The sequence below is a fragment of the Pistacia vera genome, unplaced genomic scaffold (genome assembly GCF_008641045.1).
Source record: "Pistacia vera cultivar Batoury unplaced genomic scaffold, PisVer_v2 Contig459, whole genome shotgun sequence".
NCBI classification, from domain to species: domain Eukaryota; kingdom Viridiplantae; phylum Streptophyta; class Magnoliopsida; order Sapindales; family Anacardiaceae; genus Pistacia; species Pistacia vera.
The window spans coordinates 1,266,143-1,288,935 of record NW_022196289.1 but is presented as its reverse complement, the minus strand read 5'-3'; the positions used below and the strand labels follow the sequence as shown (position 1 = coordinate 1,288,935).

The 22,793-nt window shown below is 35.9% G+C and overlaps 2 protein-coding genes and 1 pseudogene across 2 annotated transcripts; 1 reads left to right on the top strand and 2 right to left on the bottom strand.

Annotated features, from left to right (window-relative positions):
* Positions 1-96: 96 nt before the first annotated feature.
* LOC116144879 (nodulation-signaling pathway 2 protein-like) lies at positions 97-9,014 on the bottom strand. Its single transcript, XM_031430299.1, is given in 5 exon segments — positions 97-154; positions 217-552; positions 7,961-8,511; positions 8,513-8,808; positions 8,858-9,014. Coding segments are annotated over 5 exon segments (1,398 nt in total).
* Positions 9,015-11,383: 2,369 nt separating this feature from the next.
* On the bottom strand, positions 11,384-12,541 carry LOC116144878 (nodulation-signaling pathway 2 protein-like). The gene is made up of 2 exons (XM_031430298.1): positions 12,208-12,541; positions 11,384-12,012 (listed from the first exon to the last, which is right to left on the bottom strand). Exons 1-2 carry the CDS (start codon positions 12,539-12,541, stop codon positions 11,384-11,386), a joined length of 963 nt encoding a protein of 320 aa, XP_031286158.1.
* Positions 12,542-18,386: 5,845 nt separating this feature from the next.
* Positions 18,387-20,033, top strand: LOC116144877 (annotated as a pseudogene).
* Positions 20,034-22,793: the final 2,760 nt, after the last annotated feature.

Here is a 22,793-nt window from a genome sequence, read left to right as displayed (position 1 = left end):
CAACTAAAGTACAAGTTCACATATAAACTATCAATACCTAAACTATTCAAATCTATTTCCATAAGTTGACAAATCAAGTGGGCTTCAACTATGTTATCACCTTGACGTTGAAATTGGCACCCAAATGGAAGTTGTGGTCAGAGGCCTAGATTTCAAGACTATGTTATCACCTTGATGTTGAAATTGGCACCCAAATGGAAGCTGTGGTCAGATTTCCAGCACAGTGTCAGCTTCCACTTCTCATTTTGCACCCAATAGCCTCCTCTGAAGAGACTCACCAAGAACTTAGCCTTGGAAATGTTGCAAGAACTCAAAGTTATTGGCTTGAATTCTCTTAAACAATCGAACCTTTTTCCCCATTGCATTTTCTCTTCATTTGCAGATGGGAATTGGCTCAAATTTTCTAGAATTCTGATCCCCAGAAACTCTTTTTCTATCCATCTCAATCCTACTTCATGGTCCTTGCAAAAACTGATCACCGTGGAATCAGAAACTGCTGTGTAATGGTGGAGCGCCTCACAGAAGAATTCCATAAATGACATTGATGGAGTTCTTGTATGTTGGTGTGATGGCTTTATACGGTAACGTTTCATCATTAAATGGAGCAACGTCGTTTTGAGCTAATTGTGAGATTAATCCTGATCATTGGCTGGCTGAAGATCCAACAGTGGAAAAGAAGTCTGAAGGTCAATGGTATATCAGCAGGTAAACAATCTGAATCGATCAATTGAAACCATTTTGTATCTCTTTCTTCTCTGTCAAACAAAAAACTGTATTTGCTAGGGTTTGGGTTTTTGTGGTTTTGAATCTTGTAACTATAAATCGAGTGGCTGGTTTCAAGCCATTTGAATGTGCTAGGGTACACAGGGTATTAGGGATACGAGATCTATGTCTCTAGGGCGTTACGGGTTCTTGAGAAGGTTGTGAAAGGGTTTTGATCGAGAGTAGAAGTTTGTACTGTGATCTTGATTAGTATAGTGTAGCGAGCTCTCTAGTTTCCCGAGCTCAATGTGGACATAGCTTGCTCAAACTGAGCAAGTGAACCACGATAAATATTGTTGTTTTGTGTGTGCATTTGTTTGATCAGTGTTGTTTGGATTGCTGTGTGTTTTGGTTAGTTTGATGCGGGGGTTATAACAATGGTATCAGAGCATAGTAAAAAGGATCAAGGGAGAAGAATCAAAGTCTCAATTTTTTGATCTAAAATTTTAGGGTTTCTTTGATTGTCGAAAAAAATTTGGGGGTTTCTCAATTTTAGGGTTTCAAAACAAAATTGGGAGTTTGTAGCATAGTTTTCTGATCGAACGAGCTTAGATTTCATACAGGGTAGAAATCTAGGGTTTTTCTTCGTTTCTTGAAATTCAAGAACGAGTCTTAATTCTTGAATTTGCAACCTTATCAACCAAAATCAATCACTCACTATGTCAAACACCTCCACCTGAATGGAAATCTCCCAATATGATGGGAAGATTGACTTCGGGAGTTGGGAGAAAAAGATGAGAGCACTCCTCTCACATAATAAGGTGGCAATCGCATTGGAAGATGACCTTAAAAAGTGGTCGAAGGAGAAGCTAAAATAGAATGAGGAGATTAATGAAAAGGCCTACAACTTGATAATCTTAAATCTGTCTGACAGTGTCCTCAGAAAGGTAGATGGAATCGAATCTCCACTTGAATTATGGGGTAAACTCAACTCTTGATATGTTTTACAATCTGCCCTTAATTTGGCTTTTTTGAAAGGTACTTTATTTTCGTATAAAATGGATAGTTCTAGGAGTGTAGAAGAGACTCGAGATGAATTCTTAAAAATGACTCTAATCCTAAAAGGAACAGATGAAGAACTAGGAGATACTAGCCTAGCAATGATCCTTTTGAACTCACTAACAGAGGACTACCAAGTAGTCAAAAACGCATTGTAGTACTCTGATACTGTACCAAAACTAGATCTAATAATAGCAGGGCTTAAGGCTAGAGAATTAGAATTGAAGGTCCAGAAAAGAAACAGAACAAACCTATTTTTCAAAAGCAGAGTCGAGTCTAGTTAGATAGGGAAGGGTAATTTTATGAATCAGGGAAATAAAAATAAGAAAAAATGGAAGGGTAATAACAAGAACAAAACAGAAACTAGGAAATGTTTTTTCTGCAATAAGACTAGTCATATTAAAAAGAATTGTTTTGAATGGATCAAGAAGCAAAAACAAGGGAACACAGAAAACAATCTAGCATCCACCAAAAACTTGTTAGATGAACCTGAGGTGCTCATAGTGTCAATGTCTGACACTGCTAATGAGTGGGTGTTGGACTCAGGGTGTTCATTCCATACGAGTCCAAATAGAGATTGGTTCCAGGAGTTTGAAGTCACTGATTCAAAAACTATTTACATGGGGAACAACGATGCATGTAGGGTTAGAGGAATAGGTTCCATAACTCTAAAACTTGACACTGACAAACTGGTTAAACTAACAAAAGTTAGATATATCCCAGAACTTAAAAGAAACCTAATATCCCTAGGTACCTTGGATGAATCAGGCCACAGTTATAAGGCAGAGAATGGATGCCTGAATATCTACAGAAATAGAAACTTAATCCTGAAAGGAGAGAAAAAGAATGGACTTTATATACTCTGTGGGAACGACTCCCCAAAATGCTTTAGCTCTGTGCTTAAGTCTACTAAACTATCTACTACAAAAAAGTGGCATCTTAGATTAGGCCACATGAGTCAAAGAGGAATGGATATCCTGAATAATCAAGGACAGTTTGGCCAAGATAGTGTTTCATCACTGGAGTTTTGTGAGAACTGCATTCTAGGAAAACAAAATAGGAACAGTTTTCAAAAGGGGATACACCTAGCCACTAGTCAACTAGAATACATCCATTTTTTACCTATGGGGACTTGGGAGAGTTAAAACCTGTGGGGGAAACTGTTACTTTATGTCTCTAGTGGATGATTACAACCGAAAGGTGTGGGTTTACTTATTGAAATCCAAGGATCAAGCCTTAGCAAGATTTAGGGAATGGAAACTCTTAGTGGAAAACCAGATGAATAAGAGCGTTAACATTCTCAGAACAGATAATGGGTTAGAGTTCTGGGATCAAGAGTTTGATAAATTCTGTAGTGATCAAGGGTTTTGAGGCATAGGACTATGAAATACACCCCTCAACAGAATGGGGTGGCTGAGAGGATGAATAGAACTGTTCTTGATAAGGTTAGGTGCCTACTTATCACCTCTAAACTACCCACCTCTTTTTGGGGGTAAACCCTAACTACCTCAGCTTACATGATAAATATGAGCCCTTCCACTGCCATTAACCTAAAGTGCCCAGAAGAGATGTGAACGGGAAGGAGACCTAACCTGAGACACTTAAGAGTATTTGGCTATGCTGCATATGCACATTCGATTAGAGGAAAGCTTGAACCAAGATCAACTAAGTGTGTCTTCTTAGGATATCAAGAAGGAACAAAAGGGTATAGACTTTGGGACAGGGAGTTACTTGGGGTTAGAATTATTGTGAGCAAAGATGTAATATTCAATGAGGGAGTTTTTCCTTGTAAGGAAACTAACACTGACGTAGGTTCTACTTCAAGCTCAAAAGAGATCCCTAGTCATCCTAGGGTTACACCAATTGAGGTGGAGCTTCTTGCCTACCCCTAACACCCTGAAGAAACTATAACCATCCAAGAAGCTGAAGCTATTCCTGAACTTGGGGGAGAAACTGGATAATCAGATCTAGACCAAGAGTATGAGACAGAAACAATAGAAGACACTAAAATACAGCCTGAAAACTTGCAAGAGATAGAACCAAGAGACAGGTAAGAATTCCCACCAAATTTTCATATGCTGATCTCATTTACACTACCCTTCTTGTAGGTACTGAAGTGCAGAGAATTGAACCTGAAACATATGATGAAGCAATGAACTCAAAGGAAAAGGAAAAATGGAGGACTGCCATGGAAGCTGAGATGAAATCTCTAGAGGTAAACAACACCTGGATCCTAGTACCAAAGCCAAAGGAACAAAAGGTAATTCAATGCAAATGGTTGTTCAAACTAAAGGATGGTATAACTGCTAAAGAACCCCTCAAGTATAAGGCTAGATTAGTAGCCAAGGGCTTTACCCAATGGGAGGGAATAGACTTTAATGAAGTCTTTTCCCCAGTAGTCAAGTATAAAACAATAAGATTAATGTTGTCCATAATAGCCAACCTAGACTTAGAACTTGAACAGATGGATGTAACAACTGCCTTCCTACATGGAGATCTCGAGGAAGAGATCTACATGAGTCAGCCTATAGGTTTCATAAATTAGAAGACCCCTAACCATGTCTGTCTACTGCTTAAGTCTTGGTACGGTCTAAAACAATCCCCTAAGCAGTGGTATAAAAGGTTTAACACCTTTATTGTGAGTATAAGGTTCACTAGGAGTAAATACGATAATTGCTTCTATTTTGCTCTTAAAGGTAACATGCCTGTTTACTTATTGTTGTATGTGGATGACATGCTAATTATAAGCAAGTCTAAGTCCCTAATATGTGAATTGAAGGAAAAACTTAGTGCTGAATTTGAAATGAAAGATTTGGGGGACGCAAAGAAGATACTAGGCATGCAAATTGATAGAAACAGGAATAAATGTGAGCTGAGAGTCCACCAGTGTTCATACCTGCATAAATTAGTGGAAAAGTTTGGGATGGCAGGTTCCAAACTAGTCATTATTCCATTGGCCAGCCACTTCACATTGAGCAAATCACAATGCCCTATAATTGAAGCTGAATTGATTAGGATGGAACACATACCATATGCAAATGTGATTGGATCCCTAATGTATGCTATGATTAGTACTAGGCCTGATTTATCTTTTGTAATATCCCTGCTTAGTAGGTATATGCCTAACCCTAGTATGGAATACTGGGCTGCTCTAAAGTGGGTTCTTAAATATGTAAATGCCACATTGAATGTTGGACTGGATTATTGTAAAAGGACTACTTCACTTAAGTTGGTTGGTTTTGAAGATTCAGATTTTGCAGGTGACAGGGACACCAGAAAATCAACTACAACATACTACCTCTGTTAGAGTAGATGCCCTAGAGCTAATCAATTATTGTAGAATTGACTCTTTGTAATAATGTTCATTAATCAATAATAAAATGCATTTTATTCTATATCGCGTAAATCATTATTATTGCAATATGTATTGATATATGTCCTTAGAATGGTAGAACCGTGACTAGGGTATCAAGTGTTTCAAATCTTGATAGTGAGAACCCTATGAGCACATATGGTGGCCATTCTAGAAACGTCTGTAGCCCTAGTATTATTCTGAAGTAAAGGCATAGATAATATGGTAAGGCTATCATAGTGTTGAACAACCCTGTCGAAAGACAGTGATTGATCTCACTTGTCAAGGTTGTTTGGTGACAACCTGGTGCAACACATGGGTGCTTACTGTATGCGGATATACCACAGCAAGTTCACTGGATTGACCCACCAGAGGATTCCATATGGATGGTAACCCCAGTGTCTATGGAATAAATCCTCTAACGAATGGTGGTACATGTGATCCTTAGACTTGAGATCACCGGAGCGTCTTGTGCACCGATTGATGCAGTTTGACACTAGCCTAACGCTGTTCTATTCAGAGCTATCAATACGGTGGTGATTGGCTGTATCAAGGAGTGTATCAAGACTATGGTGGATTGACAGAGGATTCATCACTCCCGGGTATAGGAGAAGTTATCTTACGGTGCAATTCAGTACATGGCAATGACACTAAAACTGTGGCCGTAGTGGGATTGAGTTGTTGCTCTATCCAGATTATAATACAGGTCATTGGTCCAGAAACTAAATACATAATATCGAGAGTAACCGAAGGTTGACACTATTTCTATGCCTTCGTCTTGTCGAGATAATATATGATGAAAGGATCGAATTGTACGGTAACCATATCATTGACAGGTAGCTACTTTGCTGAATCTGAATCTATTGGGTGGCCATGATGCCTTGCTAGGGGTCAATCTTGGTCTGTGTATTAGTAAGACGATTAATTGGTGTTAATCGCGATATTATACACTACCAGTATGATAAGGAGCTTATAGGTCACACACATAGAAGATAATTTAAGACTCGGGAAGAAAGAAGGGTGTTTTCATCTTTTTAGGAGAAAGGGTATTTTGGTAATTTCACAGTGCAATTAAATTTGCTGAGGTCATAGCCTTTATTTAATTTATTAGAAAAATTAAATAAACGAAATTACGTTTAAATATGTGTTCGCATATATTTAATTAAATCATCATTATTGTTAAATGTTAATATATATATATATATATAGATTAAATATATATTAATTGATTTTAATTGAAGATAATGATGAAATAAAATAAATATCTAATTGGGAGTATTTGGTAACATGGGGTGTTTGGGTTGGAGCCCAAGCCTATTCCATATGGGAATAGGGCAATTAAAAACATCACTATAAAAGAAAATGTTTCTTTGTAAAATGAAGTTTTTTGTTTTTCATTACACTTATTTTTCATTGAAAAGAGAAAACCCATAGCCTCAAAACTCTCTCCCATGCCAGATTTTGTTTTTGCAAAGAATCAAAGTTCTTCTTTGATTTTTCTTCTTGTTTCTTAAGGCTAAGGAGGATCTGGCAAATCCCTCCTTAGTTCCTTGCGATTGTCTTCGTGTGGACTTCATCGGTTCGATCCTACACTTGGGTCGGCAGTAAAACACGTTCAGAGATAAAATTGGAGGAGCCTCCAACGTGGGTATGGTTCTTAAACCTTGAACTTTTTTTTCTGAAGATTTGATTATTTTGTATAAACTGTGATTTTTGTACCCGGATCTTGGTTCTAAGGAACGATCTATGTAGTTCATGTTTTTGTTTTCCGCTGCGTAACTGGGTCGTTCACTAACAACTTCACTCTAGGTGGAACTGTATCAGTTGGAAATCGCAGTTACAGCCGATAGTTGCATTATCCACAACTGAAGCTGAATACGTGGCTGTAGCTGATATATTTAAAGAAGCAATCTGGCTTAAAGGAATTCTCAGTGAAGCAAAATTGACTAATCAGAAGACTGTAATATTTTCTAACAATCAGAGCGCAATTCATTTGAGTAAGAATCCAATGTACCACGAACAAACCAAACATATAGATGTCTGCTACCATTTTGTCAGAGACTTGATCTCAAGAAAAGAGATAACCCTATTGAAGGTACCTACTAAAGATAATCCTACAGACATGGGCACAAAGACAGTCACTCCTGCCAAGTTCAAGCATTGCTTGAACTTGTTATTCATAAAGTAGGCAAGAGTGACCAGAGCAATGAAGGATCCAAGAAGAGTGAGCTACACTACAGTCACGAATAAATCCATCAAGGTGGAGATTGTTGGTGTGATGGCTTTATACGGTAACGTTTCATCATTAAATGGAGCAACGTCGTTTTGAGCTAATTGTGAGATTAATCCTGATCATTGGCTGGCTGAAGATCCAACGATGGAAAAAAAGTTTGAAGGTCAACGGTATATAAGCAGGCAAACAATCTGAATCGATCGATTGAAACCATTTTGTATCTCTTTCTTCTCTGTTAAACAAAAAACTGTATCTATAGGGTTTGGGTTTTTGTGGTTTTGAATCTCGTAACTGTAAATCAAGTGGCTGGTTTCAGGCCATTTGAATGTGCTAGGGTACACAGGGTATTAGGGATACGGGATCTATGTCTCTAGGGTGTTACGGGTTCTTGAGAAGGTTGTGAAAAGGTTTTGATCGGGAGTAGAAGTTTGTATTGTAATCTTGATTAATATAGTGCAGTAAGCTCTCTGGTTTCCCGAGCTCAACGTGGACGTAGCTTGTTCAAACTGAACAAGTGAACCACAATAAATCTTGGTGTTTTGTGTGTGTGTTTGTTTGATCTGTGTTGTTTGGATTGCTCTGTGTTTTGGTTAGTTTGATGCGGGGGTTATAACATTGTAAAACTGAACAGTTCTTCCCCCACTAGAATGAGAATTTTCGGTGAGAGTTTTGTCACACCATCAATGAAAGTTTTCACCTGGGATAAGTTTCTTTTATGCATGTGAAGCTGATGCATCATGCAATTGGCTATCAGAGTGTGGCCAGCGTTGATTGATTCAAAATCGTTGTCACTTACCATCACCAAATGGTCAAATATGAATGGAAAATGGATTGAATCTGCAAATTCTTTGAGCCTTCTTCCTGTTTGCTGCACAAAGATTGAATTTTTCTGGTCAGTTATGATGGCTGTTACTCTAAGAGAAACAACATTCTTTCTCGACGCAAGATCAACCATCAAAGGCGGCCATTGAATCCCCTCCATGATATCGAAATCAGTAACATGAATCTCTTGATCGCCCTCTGTGGCTTCCAGGACGGCTTGGTTGGCTGTGAAATGGGCAAACTTTACATAAGGGGAGAGTTCCTGGAGCACCTGAAAGGTAGGCGAAATGTCTGTCTCTTTAGCGAAAGGCTCCTGGAACATGTCGGGAGTACCGATGCTCTTTATAAAACAGTCCCTGACTGAAGAACAAAGCCAGCCTGTTGAAATGGTTATCACCATTTTCTCCATCACTCAAGAGACTGTTAAGCTTTGCAACAATGGCTGAAGACAGAACCCAATTTTGCGCTTCAACAGCTTCAGCTCCCATCACCAGGAGATCAGTTACACTGATTTCTTCAATCAACTCTTCTTGGAGTCCCTTCGGGGAATCCCCTTCTGCCTTTTCTGTTGCTTGAACCATTCCAGGACTTATGAGTTCTTTTTCCAGGGAACTTCCAGGACTGGCACTCACTCTGAATCCTGACTAATGGAAGCAAAATCCATGAGTTCTGTCTCTATCTGGAGCAACTTTTTAGGTTCTCATTATCAAGAATCTCATCTTCAGGAATGGTGTTTCTGGAGATGGGATCTTCCCCTTGTAAAAAACATGCAGTTTCCAGGTTATAATCCTGGAACTTTTCCATGTAGTTTGGTTCAACCAGGCAATGGACTTGATCAAGCTCCATTCAATCAAGGAGTGAATAACTATATAATTCTATTGTTTGAAGAGTAGATAAGGTGGAGTAGCTAGCAGTATTTAAACCTTGAAAGATATTAAATTTAATTCGGAAATGAAGTATCTATGCTGATTAGGAGGCTTATGAGTTATTATCCTAAATATTAATAGAACAACTTGATGTAAAAAGATACCTTATGTTACTGGAATACCTAACACTTAGTCAATTTTTTTCCTCATTAATTATATGTTTCCTTTTAAAAAACCAACCGTGTAATGATGTGACAAAGCATCTATAAATCCAATGTAAAGATCCATATTTAACCAATGAAATAAATCTCTTTTAGGGTTTACGGACGAGAAAGAAATTCACTAGTTATATAAATACCGAATGAATTTACTATCTAATATAATTTAGAAAATGTACTATTAAGACTGTTGATGACACAAGGTAATGGAAACTACATAAACATACTCCAACACAGATTGGAAAATCTTGCCACCCAAAAATAATATGAAAGAATTGATCATAACTTTCTCAGAAAATCTTTGATTCAACATCATAAGATGTATCGAATGCTCACTCTAATTTCAACTGTATCCTAAAATCACCCTAAATGGATGTTTCTTCTGCTTACTGGATTAAAGAAAGAATTTGAAACCCACTTGAATTTACATTGATATCATGCATTAGAGTTTACATACATTAGTTTTTCCATGATAATAATGACTTATTAATTGCATGCTTAGACATTATTTACATAGACCTCAAATAAATTAAGAACTATATATCTTCTTATTAATATGTTGGCAACCTGAAGAGATTTAAATAAATTACAGATTTGGATGCAATTACCAACCATGAAATGTGATCAAAGGAAGCAAAATCATCCAGCAAACTGACCATTTCTTAGTTAAATAATCAAGAGCAAATGTGTCATACTAATCATATTAGCAAACATATATTTTTATACATATAATATGAGAATACGGCGAGACGTGGATGCATATCGCTGGTGAAAATTTTCCAAAGTATAATTTGAGCTTAAGCTATTAATTTAAGTTTAAGCTATGGAAAGCAACAAAGATGATGAAATCATTGAAATGATAAATATTGAGCAAAGCATAAATCATGTGTAGGGCACATGAATGTCTCAATCTATTCCTAGTGTCAAAATTTAGAAAACTATTATTTAAGCAGAATATTCTTGCCTCCCAAGAGTTTTGGGACTTAATTGGAATAGGTAAACTTGACGTCTATAAAAGTTTCATGTCTTATCTCTTTTGTTTGTACGTGAGAGATAAGATTCCTGGTACACTTAAACGTTAATGTTAAGCCATCTGATATATATGTTATCTAAAAAACGTCATGTTCAAATTTTCACTCGTGGAAGAAAATCTTATATATATTGAATGTGTATACAACTAACCAATGAAAACACACCATCAGTACATGAATCATATACATGCTCTGTCATTAAGTGGTTGTATATGCATCTATGCACGTAAGTTTCTCTACTTATCATTTAATTCAAATCTTTTAGGGTAGGTAAATGAATTCCCACCTCAATCTCCCACTCTATTGAAAGCTCGTAGCTGAGTCTTATCGTAACACTGAAGAGAAAACAAGTCATAATATGTGTGTGTGTGTGTGTGTGTGTGTATTCTCACCTCAATCTCCCACTCTATTAAAAGCTCGTAGCTGAGTCTTATCGTAACACTAAAGAGAAAACAAGTCATAATATATATATAATTACTGGGATTAGTTCATGAAAGGAAGATAAATATTGAAGAATCGTTGCCAAGCCCCATGCATTTTGTCTTTAAATGGCAATCCAATTCCAATCTTCAAAATGAACTATAAAACAACTACTAATCTTACAAATTGATTAGTCAATTAGTCCCTAAGTTGTGATGAGCTCATCTGTTAGTTTATAAGGAAAGGGATAAGAAGATTAATTTGTCTAACTTGGGTACTTAGCCTAATGGACAAAACTTAGTGTACAAGTCCACCTCAATACAATATCATTATTAATTCTAATGCACTTAATTAATTAATTATGGGTTTTATTTTCAAGTTCGATATACGTGAGTCAATGAATAATACGTCATTTTAATTTACATTAAAGGGGAACAAGTCACATCAAAGTACATGTAGTATGGTGGGCTTGAACTATGTTGTCACTTTGATGTTGAAATTGGCACCCAAATGGAAGCTGTGGTCAGAGGCCTAGATTTCCAGAAGAAAGTCAGTTTCCACTTCTCATTTTGCACCCAATAGCCTCCTCTGAAGAGACTCACCAAGAACTTGGCCTGGGAGATGTTGTAAAAACTCAAAGTTATTGGCTTGAATTCTCTTATAAAATCAAACCCTTTTCGTCATTGCATTTTCTCTTTATTTCCAGAAGGAAATTGGCTTATAGTGTCCAGAATTCTGATCTCCAGAAACTCCTTTTCTATCTGTTTTAATCCTGGTTCATTCTGCTTGGAAAAATTGCTCAAAAGGGAGTCGGAAAGTGCTGTGTAATGGTGGAGGGCCTCACAGAAGAATTTCACAAATGACATTGATGGAGTTCTTGTAAAACTGAACAGTTCTTCCTCTACTAGAATGAGAATTTTCGGTGAGAGTTTTGTCACACCATTCATGACAGTTTTCACCTGGGATAAGCTTCTTTTAGGCATGTGAAGCTGATGCATCATGCAGTTGGCTATCAGAGTGTGGCCAGTCTTGATTGATTCAAAATCTTTGTCTGTCATTATCAGGATCTGATCGAATATGAATCGGAAATGGATTGAATCTGCAAATTCTTTGAGTCTTCTTCCTGTTTGCTGAACAGAGATTGAATTTTCCTGGTCAGTTATGATGGCCGTTACTCTGAGAGAAACAACATTCTTTCTCGACGCCAGATCAACCATCAAAGGCGGCCATTGGGTCCCCTCCATGATATGGAAATCAATGACATGAATCTCTTGATCACCCTTTGTGGCTTCCAGGATTGCTTGATTGGCTGTGAAATGAGCAAATTTTACATAAGGGAAGAGTTCCTGGAGCACCTGAAAGGTAGGCAATTGTATGCCTGTTTAGCGACAGGCTCCTGGAACATTTCAGGAGCATCAATGCTCTTATAAAACAGGCCCCGAGTGAAGAACAGAGCCAGCCTATTAAAAGGGGTTATCTCCATTTTCTCCATCCTCCAAGAGACTGTTGAGCTTCGCAACAATGGCTGAAGACAGAATCCGATTTCGCGCTTCAACAGCTTCTGCTCCCATCACCAGGAGATCAGTTACACTGCTTTCTTCATTCAACTTTTCCTGGATTCCCTTCAAAATTTTCTCTTCCTTTGCTTGAACCATTCCAGGGCTCATTTCTTTTCCCAGGGAACTTCCAGGACTGGAACTCACTGTGTCTTGACTAATGGAAGCGAAATCCATGAGTTCTGTCTCTATCTGGAGCAATCTTTTCAGGTTCTCATTGCCAAGAATCTCATCACCTGGAATCGTGTTTGCGGAGATGGGATCTTCTTCCTGCAAAAGCATTCAGTTTCCAGACTATAATCCTGGAGATTTTCCATGAAGTTTGGTTCAACCAGGCAATGGACTTGATCAAGCTCCATTAAATCAAGGAGTGAAGAATTGTATAATTTATACTTGGAAGAGTGGATAAGCTGGAATAGCTGACAGGATTTAAACCTTAAAAGCTATAAAATTAATTCAGAAATGAAGTATCCATGCTCATTAGAAGGTGAATGAATTATTAAGTATCAACCTTACATATTTAATAAAACTTGATGTTAAAAGATACCTTATATATGTTACTGGAATAATATCGATTTTATGTTCACGAATGAGAGAAAAAAATTTTAGTTATACAAATACCAATCAATTTAATATGGATATAATTTAAAATATGTTTTATTAAGAGCGTTAATACGGAATAATGAAAATGTCAGAAACACACTCGAAGGGATAGGAATAGCTTGCTACCATGGCTTGGACCTAGTAACTCCTGAAAATATGTATATAATAACAAGAACTAGATCGAATATGCTTGATTTCATTTGAAACTTTCAGTATTCAATGAATACTGTGATTTGTATAAATTACAAATTTGGATGCAATTACCAACCATGAAATGTGATTAAAAGAAGCAAAATCATCCAGCAAACTGACCATTTCTGAGTTAAATAATCAAGAGCAAATGTGTTGTACTAATCACTTTGGCAAGCATATTTTTTATACATAAATGTGAGAATACGCCACAAGTGGATGCATATCTTTGGTGAGAATTTTCCAATTATAGTTTTGTTTTTGAGCTATTAATTTAAGTTGAATATATGGAAAGAAACAAAAGAGATGAAATCATTGAAATGATAAATATTGAACAACGCATATAACAATTGAAGGGCACATGAAGGTCTCAATCTATTGCTAGTGTCAAAATTAGTAAACTAGAATTTGTTCAGAATATTTTTGTCCCCCAGGAGTTTTGGGACTTAATATAATAGTCAAACCTGACTTCTACAAAAGTTTCATGTCTTATCCCTTTTGTTGTTTGCAATAAGCGAGATTCTTGTTAGAGTTCTTAAATTTGTATCACAATTTATATAACAGTTTGTTGACAAATTAATTTACATAGTCTATCATCGTATAATTAAGATGATATTATCAAATCAACTCCTACATGGGTTTGCATTCCAACTTTGTACACGTAACATTATTGAAATATTAATTTTAATCTATCTAATATTATCAGAAAGATTTCATGTTCAAATCTTTCACTCATCGGAGAAAGTCTTATGTGCAACGAATCTGCAAACAACTAGCCAACAAAACCATGTCACCTCAATGTGCATGCCATATGCGTGCTCCTTCATTAACCGGTTGTATGTACATCTATCACGCAAAGTTTTGGGTCTGTTTGTTTTAGTATTTTGGATAGGATTTATGATATTTTTAGAGTTGGGTGGGAATAACGAGGTAGAATTTGAAAATTAATAAAAACACCCCCTAACTTTGTTAAATAACTAACACCCCTGTAATAACAATATTAAAAATTACAAAAACACCCCCACTCACCAGTTAAATTCTGGTAGCCGGCCACCACCGTCGAAGGGTGGCCGGAGTCATCATATCGACGCACAACCGGCTAGATCTGGCCAATCGTACACCAAGGTGGCCTTTTCCAACCAAATCCATCGTGGATCTGGCTGGAAAATGCCAGATCTACAGCCAAATCTACGGCAAGATCTGGCCATGTTTGGTCGTCAACGACAGCCAAGACGTCAAGTTACGGCCAAAGATCTAGTCGTCAACGGCCAAATCTTTGGCCATGGATCTGGCCAGAAAATGATAGATCGGCGCACTACCGGCAAGATTCAGTCGGTAGTGCGCTATTATACCAAATTTTGGCCACCTTTCGACGATAGCCACCGGAATCTAGCAAATGTGGGTGGATGGGGGTGTTTTTGTTAATTTTTAAACTTTTTTCTGGAGGTGTTTAATTAAATTAATAAACTTAAGGGATCTAAAAGAATTGAATAAAATATAATAGTATTTCCTAAATAATGAAACGGACAGTTATTTTGAGAATATGATTAGAAATAAGGTAGAAAATAATGAAACAAACGAACCCTTGGTCTTTTAAACTAAATCTAAATCTTTTCAGGGTACATAGGTAAATGAATTCCCACCTCAATCTCCCATTTTATAGAAAGCTAGTAGAGATGAGTCTTACCATAACATTGAAGAGAAAACAAGGGATGAGGTCATGGAAGGAAGATATATAAATGAAGAGTCTTTGCCAAGCCACATGCAATTTGTCTTTAAATGGCAATCCAATCTTCAAAATAAACTATAAATTAACTATTAATCAATAAAATTTGATTAGTTATTTAGTCCCCAAATTGTGATGGGATCATCTATTAGTTTATAACTTATAGGAAATGGATAGAGGATTAATTTGTCTAATTCAAGTAGATCAAAACTTAGTTTAGAAACCCATATCTATAGAATATCATTAATTCTAATGCAATTAATAAATTAAGGGTTTCTTTTGAAGTTTGAATTTGTGAGTCAAAGAATACATGTCATTTTGATTAAAATTAGAAGGGAACGAGTCACATCAACATACATGTAATATGGTGACTACTAAGCTTAATAAAACAAAGGAGCAACTTAGTGGGCAGTTTGTCTCATGATACTTTTCTTATTATTCCTACCTCGTTATATTAAGAACGATATGTTAATGTTACAGTATTGGGATAGTGCTTTTTTTTTTTTTTTTTTATGACCTAGGGTGTCTGGGCCAGTTTGTGTACACCTCAATTAATCTCTCGAGACCCTGGAATTACCGGTCGAGTAAAATCTCTAGTAGCTACCCCTATTAGGGGTTATAGAAACTCGAACTTGGAAGACTATGTTAGATCATCCTCTTACTCTTTTATTATCAAAGGAATTCAAACTTGGGAGACCATATTAGATCCTCTTTTACACTTTTACGATTAGGCCACCCAGCGATGGTTATATTGAGATAATGTTGCTTGGTCAACTCAGATTTTTGATGCTTCAAATAATTATTGACCCTTTGCTTATTGAAAGTTACACTGGTTAAAATGAGTAATGTTACTCCAATAACATGGTTAAATTATGTTAAATAGAGATACTAACAGTAATGCCCTTTATGTTTTTCAAATACCAAAAATATCTAACGGTTAAATTTTAGGTGTTAAAATAAGTAAAAAGATAATTTATAAATATTCATTAACTCATAATAATATAAATTCTAATGGCTCACTAATGGTAAGAAGATTTTTATTATTACATCATACCTTATTATTACACTAGGGGGTCAAGTATTTTTTAATTGGGAGACTATTATGAAGATACAAATTTTTTTTGAAATGATAAAAAACGGAAACAAGTTTCAAATTCTTCAATTTAGGGACAGCTAACAAACGTAATTTGTAAGACTTGACAAAAACTACGGATATTAGTAATTACATGATGCATAAATTTAAAAATGAAAAAAAGTAAGAGGAGGTCAACTAAAAAGTTTTCAACCAACCAATAGAGACACAAAATAAAATATAAAAAAATCATTAAACTAAAAAAAAATAAAATAAATAAATAACAGTGAGCAAAGGCCAACCATGTAAAATTAACAGTGTGCAAAGGCCAACCATGTAGCTACCAAAGGCCAGCGTTGTTGGCCTTGGCGTGGCAAGACCGAAGCCACACTAGGCCTCCATGTCAGGCGAGGCTTCGATTTGGTCCAGAGGTGGCGGTGGATCGTGCTAGACCAAAAATTTCATGGTCAACAGTGTCGTGGGTCATGCCGTGCCAGACAACCAAAACTCAAGGCCCAAGGCACGGCCCATGGCCTGATGGGTCATGCCGTGCCATGCCTTCATGGGTCAGCCCACATGCCGCATAGGCTTTTATCAAAAAATTTAAAATTTTTTATTTTTTTTAAATTCATGGGTAGTGTCATGTCAGCCCATGTACCAAATCCTAAGCCCACGACACGTTCATGCCACGATGGGCTGTGCCAACAAAATTGTAGGCTGTGTCGGTCCACGTGTCGGCATGGCCCATTGCCACATCTAAATTTTGGTCATACTGAGTTAGATTGCAAATCACTCTAACTTTGATTTGGATAAGAATGCTAAAAATCGAGGTTGTTTTATCCCATCCTACAATCAGCAAAAATTGAAACTAGTTCGTTGTTTATTTGGTTTTTTCATTTTCTAATTTTTTTAGCTCTTAGTTTTAAAATATATTAAGTATCTCTACTTATATCTTCTTTTATCATAACATTCAACGTACTAAACCGCTCCTCAACAGTTATACCATTAAATGTACCAAAATTAACTAAAAATATAAAATATATATATTGAGATGTGTTAATGCTCAAAATATTATTCCCTAGCATCAATGTTATTAAGGATATATACTTGACAATTTTGATAATGACTCCTATGTCCAATATTGCTCAAATTTCCTCCCAAATAGCTCAAAGGGGTCTATAAAATTTGCTAATTAATTTGACCCCAATTTTTCAAATTGCTAAAGGTCAACAACTGACATTTAAATTTCCCTCCAAACCAATGAGAAATGGTCACAGATACAGCTTTACTTCATCTTCGTCGTTAACCAATATTTTAAATTTCAACCGTTAATCAATGGAGCTAAAGGTGGAACAAATGGGTCGAGTTAGGCAGGTCAGCCCTAACCTAGCTCGCATTAGAGAGAGTTCAATCCGGACCATCTTATAGACGGGTCGGGTTGAACTCAACCCGCATGTAACCCCGAGACGGGTCGGGTTGCTATATGGCAATCCGCCAACCCGGTGGGGTGTTATTTGTTTACAATAGCCAACCTGGCGGGTTGGCCCAAAAAAAATTAAAAATAATAAAAAATTAATTATTTTTTTCAAGTTTCCCCCATTTTTTTAATTCTTTTAATTAAACTATTATGATTGAACTCTTACAAATAATTTTACACAATAATATTAAACTATACTTCTAAATCATAAATATTAAAATGTATAAAACTTCGTAATATTTGACACATTATTATTATTATTTTTTATGGTACGTAAAATATAAAAAAAATTAAATACTAAAGTCTTATTCTTAAATTTCCATGTCTTGTATAAAATATAATTCATTCTTTTGTATAAAATATAATTCATTCTTATGCTAAAGTTTCATCAATTGAATGAATAAATATAATTTATCTTATATTACAATTTTATTGTATTAAAATTGAATTAATATTTGAAATGTTAATAAAAAAAAATTTAATTGAATTATTGATATTTGAAAAGTTAACTAAAAACAATTACATTTATTCATTTATAAATCGTTAATTATTTATTTGAAAAGTTAAATAAAAAATAAAAAAATAGGGTTAACCCGGCCCGACACGCAGTCTAACCCGGTGGGTTAGAGTTGGCAGGCTGGGTTAGGCCAGCCATTACCTTGAAAATCGCGGGCCTAACCCAGCCTGCCTTTGTTGGCGGGCGGGTTAGGACCAACCCGTCATAAGAAGTAACCCGCCACGGGTCGGGTCAGGCCAGACGGGTTATTTGAGAGAAATTTGAGATGTTGGGGTTATTTTAAGAGAAGTTGTGAGCAAACACCATGCCCCGATACCACCTTCTCTTTCGCCAAATGAAACAAAACGACTTTGTTTCGGATAACTTCACCTTCCCATTCATAGCCAAAGCTTGTGTCCAGCTCTCCCTTCTTTAAAACTAACAAATGATCAGTACCCACCTCATGAAATCCCCTTTTTTGCCTGATATCTTTGTGCAAACCACAATGGTTGAAATGCATGTGGAAAGTGATTAATTGGATTACGCGTATTCTTGTTTGATGAAATGCCTGCGAGAGATGTTGCGTCGTGGAATGCAATGCTGGTGGGGTTTGCTTTAAAAGGTAATTGAATTAGCTGCTGTTGGATTAATTGTGGTACAAGAAACAAGTTAAAGGAAATTAAGATAAAGTTAGTTTCCATAAAGGAAAAGGAGTCTTATAAAGATGAAATAGGAAACACGTATCATTAAAATCTCCACCCTTATATTCTTCCTCTTCTTCGTGAGTTATCTTCTACATTCTGCACTTGTAAGTTCTTCATCCCTTTCTTTCTCTTTGCTTTTCCTGCTTTCTCTTTACATTCTTTCTCTTGTAGAACACAATAGTTAGACAGACTTATTTATTTAAGTATTTCGTAAGGTTCAAGCTGAAGCAAATTTCCCTTCAGGTTTATTCAAATCCCAGCGAACAAATGACTGCGAGAAGAAATTCAGTGATCATGGAGAGAGAGAGTTGTTGTCTTTGTGTGAAGTCACCAAGAAAGCAGCTCTTGTTGCTGCCATGGACAGTGTCTCCTTTATTGGGCCAGAGGTATCACGTTGCGTAGGCTTACCGAAGAAGCTGAAGGATTTTCCAGTGACTGGCAATGTTCTTGTCTCAACTACAGTAGATAAACAGCTGAGCCATCTCAGACAACATAAAAGAGAGAAGATTCGATGAATGGCAAAGTGGTTGTTGGAGAAACGGAGCAAGAAGATCAAAGAGTATTCTTCTAAAAACAGAGGCAAAAATTTATATGCTGATTCTTCGAAGAAAATGCAACGAGTTGAATCGACTAAATCAACCATCCACCATCGATACTCCTCAAGAAATAATGTTAAAGAAGCAAAGTGTGAGATTGGTTCTACAAAACTTGAAGAGGCTAAGAAGAAAACTTTTAAGTGTGAGATGGAGACGGGTTCCAGAAAATTTGAAGAGACTGGAAAAGAACTCGTGAGAGTGAGATTGATTCCAGAAAACTTGAAGGGGCGGAGAAAAAACCATTGAAGTTTATCTTGAAGATCAAGATCAAACCATCCAAGGAACCTTGTAAATATTGTGAAGAAGAGCAGAAGGCATCATTCAAGTTTAATGATGCTTCACGTGACAAGGTTCGTGATATTCTTCTACAGGCATTATGGAGAGTTGCCAAGGAGGTTGATGAAGAGACTAAAGAGCGTGTAAAGGCTTGTGACCCAGTTGCTGTTGCAGTGTCAGTCGAATCAGAGATCTTTAAGAAGATTGGGCAGTACAATGGGTGCTAAAAGAATCAAGTACAGATCAATTATATTCAATGTAAAGGATCCAAACAATCCAGATGAAGCCTGAGAGACTTATCAATATGAGTTTGGAAGAGATGGCAAGTGATGAAAGACAGTGTGAGATTAGGAAGAGAAACGAGAAAGTAGCTTTGATGGAGCAGATGGCTGAGAAAATATCAGAAGAGAAACCAGAGTTTGATGAAGTAAAATGGTTGGAGTCCTTGTGGTGATTGCACTCAAGGTCAATGAGGAGTACTGAATTTTATTTCTTGTACAGTTATTGATATATGACAAGTTCTTAAACTCTTTTATGATCCATGTGTAACAGTTCTGAGGGAGAAAACATGATTTGGTTGCTGTAATTTTCAATATTAGCTTCCCCAGCTAAACTAGCAGTGGAATGTGTTTCCTTCAAGACGAAATATACATTTATTTAGTATTTGTTCATTATTGTTTTCTCTTAACTTTTTCAATTCAAAGTTAATGGCTGTTACAACAAGCTGAGCCATGTATAATTGCTGCTACTGGTAACCGACAGTATTCCAGGTTCTATGCTTGCAGCTGCTGAGGCCTCTGTTTCTCAACAGGTGACCTTTCTTTCTATGAATTTATGATGCTTGATGGATTTCGATGTTAGCACCATTGTTAGCTTACTTTAATCATGTGTGCAGCAGGAGGCGCTATTATATGAAAATTTGATTCATTGTCATGGAAATCAAATGGGCTGTGATCTAGACATATCTGTGATTAATAAACTAATTTCAATATATTCCAGTGATCTATACATATCTGTGATTAATAAACTAATTTCAATATATTCCAAGTGTGGAGATATTGATTCTGCTAGATTTTTATTTGATGGAATGTATGACAGAACCTGTGTTTCTTGAACTGCTATGATAAGTGAGTATGCTGAGAAAGTGGACATGGATGTGGCGTGGCGTCGAAATTGTTTTTCGCTATGGAAGCAGCTGACCAAAAACCAGATTTGGTCACTCTGCTGTCATTGATTTCAGAATTGGGTTTTGCATGGAGAGTTCATTGAAGCTTTGGAATGGAAATGAGGAACCATCTCTTATTTATTTTAAAACAGATAATTTGGAAATAGTTAACAGGGATAAGTACATTGACAGTCTATCATTATACCACATTCTCCTTAAGCATTGGCTCCAAATTGCTTCTTACAATCCTCCAAACAATATTCTTGGAAATAAAGTCTCCCTGGTTTCATTATTATTGATCCTTTACACTCAGCACCATTCACCTCCATCTTCTCACTGCCTGCAATTAAGGAATCGACAAATTTCCACAACTTCATCATTAAAAACTTGAATAAAAACAATAATTAGAAAATTATAATTTACCTGTGCCAATCAAAACAAAGAGTAAATGTAGAACCACCAAAGAGATTGAGGAATTTTTAATATTTTCTCTTATTTATGAAAGAACTACCTAAACCATTAACATATAAGATATTTATAATTAAGTCTATGATATTTTGATGGGAAATAATACTAATTCTTCAAGATTTTGTTACTTTTTTAGGTATGATTTGATGCTATTGATATATGGGATAAAAAATTTCATATTTCTCTTACAAAGAAAATAATATTAATAGCTCGTTACATTTAAATTATTTCCTTTTAAGTATGTTATAACTTATTAGAAATTAATGATTCTATGGTAAAATATATATATATTTTATATTTATTATTATTTTGGGTGGCATTTTGTAGTTTTTACATTCAAGGGGTGGGAAAATTACTTCTGCCTAATATGATTGATAACATATTATTTAATTTAACTATTTCTTAATAAACTCAAAAAAAAATTATTAATATCCCATTAAATAAATTCCATTTAACATTATTTCTTCTTCATCAAATATTCATAATCTACTCTTACAAGTAAAATTTCTATATTTAGCATTTCTTTTTGAGATAAAATATTTTTACTCAAGATTCAAGAAAGTGTATATTTCAATATTTCCACTATTCTTTTTTTTTTTTTTTTTTTTGTAATATCCATTTAATACTATAATTTGTACAACACAAAAAGAAATTAATTATACATATGTTAGTTTAAAATTTTAAAAATAGCGTAAGTAGAACATAATAATATGCATTACTTAATTTTAAATTTGCAATATTCTATTTAGTGTATTTCAGGAATTTGAATAATAAAAAAATTAATGTAATTTTTTCCTATTAAAATAAGAAGGCTTCAATTAAATTTTTTGTCTCAAGTCTCAACCTTACTGATAGCATGATACAGAATATTGATAATGAGTATTAAAACAACGATATCTTCTCCTTGTGTTTAGATATGAGTTAACTGAAAATTAAGGGCTTGATTGACTTGTGATTGAAAAACAAATTTCAAAAATTAAAATATTATTCCAAATTTTTCAGTTATATCTTAATATTTTTAATATTTAAAAATATATTTGATGTAATATTTAAAAGCTGTTTTCATATTAAAAACCATAAAAGTAACAAGGTGTCACAGGGCCTATTTTTCGCCTCTAGGCACTGCGCGGCACAAGCACACCGAGCACTTGTAAGCCTGCCTCAACTTGTGCGTTCCCCCTGTTACAAATCACAAACACAAGACAACAGAGGCTAAAGAGAGTCAATGCACAACATATACCGTAAATTCCCAACCTTATATTATATTTTCGAATACAAGGACAATTCAAGCACACACACAGCGTTTCCCACTGTTTACAATCTGATCCTCACTCACAGATTCGCACTCAAGTTACAACAAGGCTTACAAACACATATAACCCTTGCCCTCTCACTCTCTATATCACGAATGTCCTATCTGCCAGCCTTATATACAAATGGCACAGCAGTTACATAATAGTTTTACAATCTTATCAACAGTTACATGACAGTTGGTTTACATACAATGAACCTAGACACATATAACTGCCCCACAGCCTTGGTCCAGCAACCATGCAGCCTTGTCTGATTGTTCCCATCAATCGAGTGCATGCCCCATGCACTTCACGCACGTTGGTCTCTGCCCCATGCCTGAATTCAGCTGCTCATTATCTAACTTGTATGCGCGCACACGTCCCTGCTCATGTGCTACTGTCTTGCCTGTTCGTGGCACTATCCAACCTGTTCGTGCCACTGTCTAGCCTGCTCATGGCAGCCTAGCCTA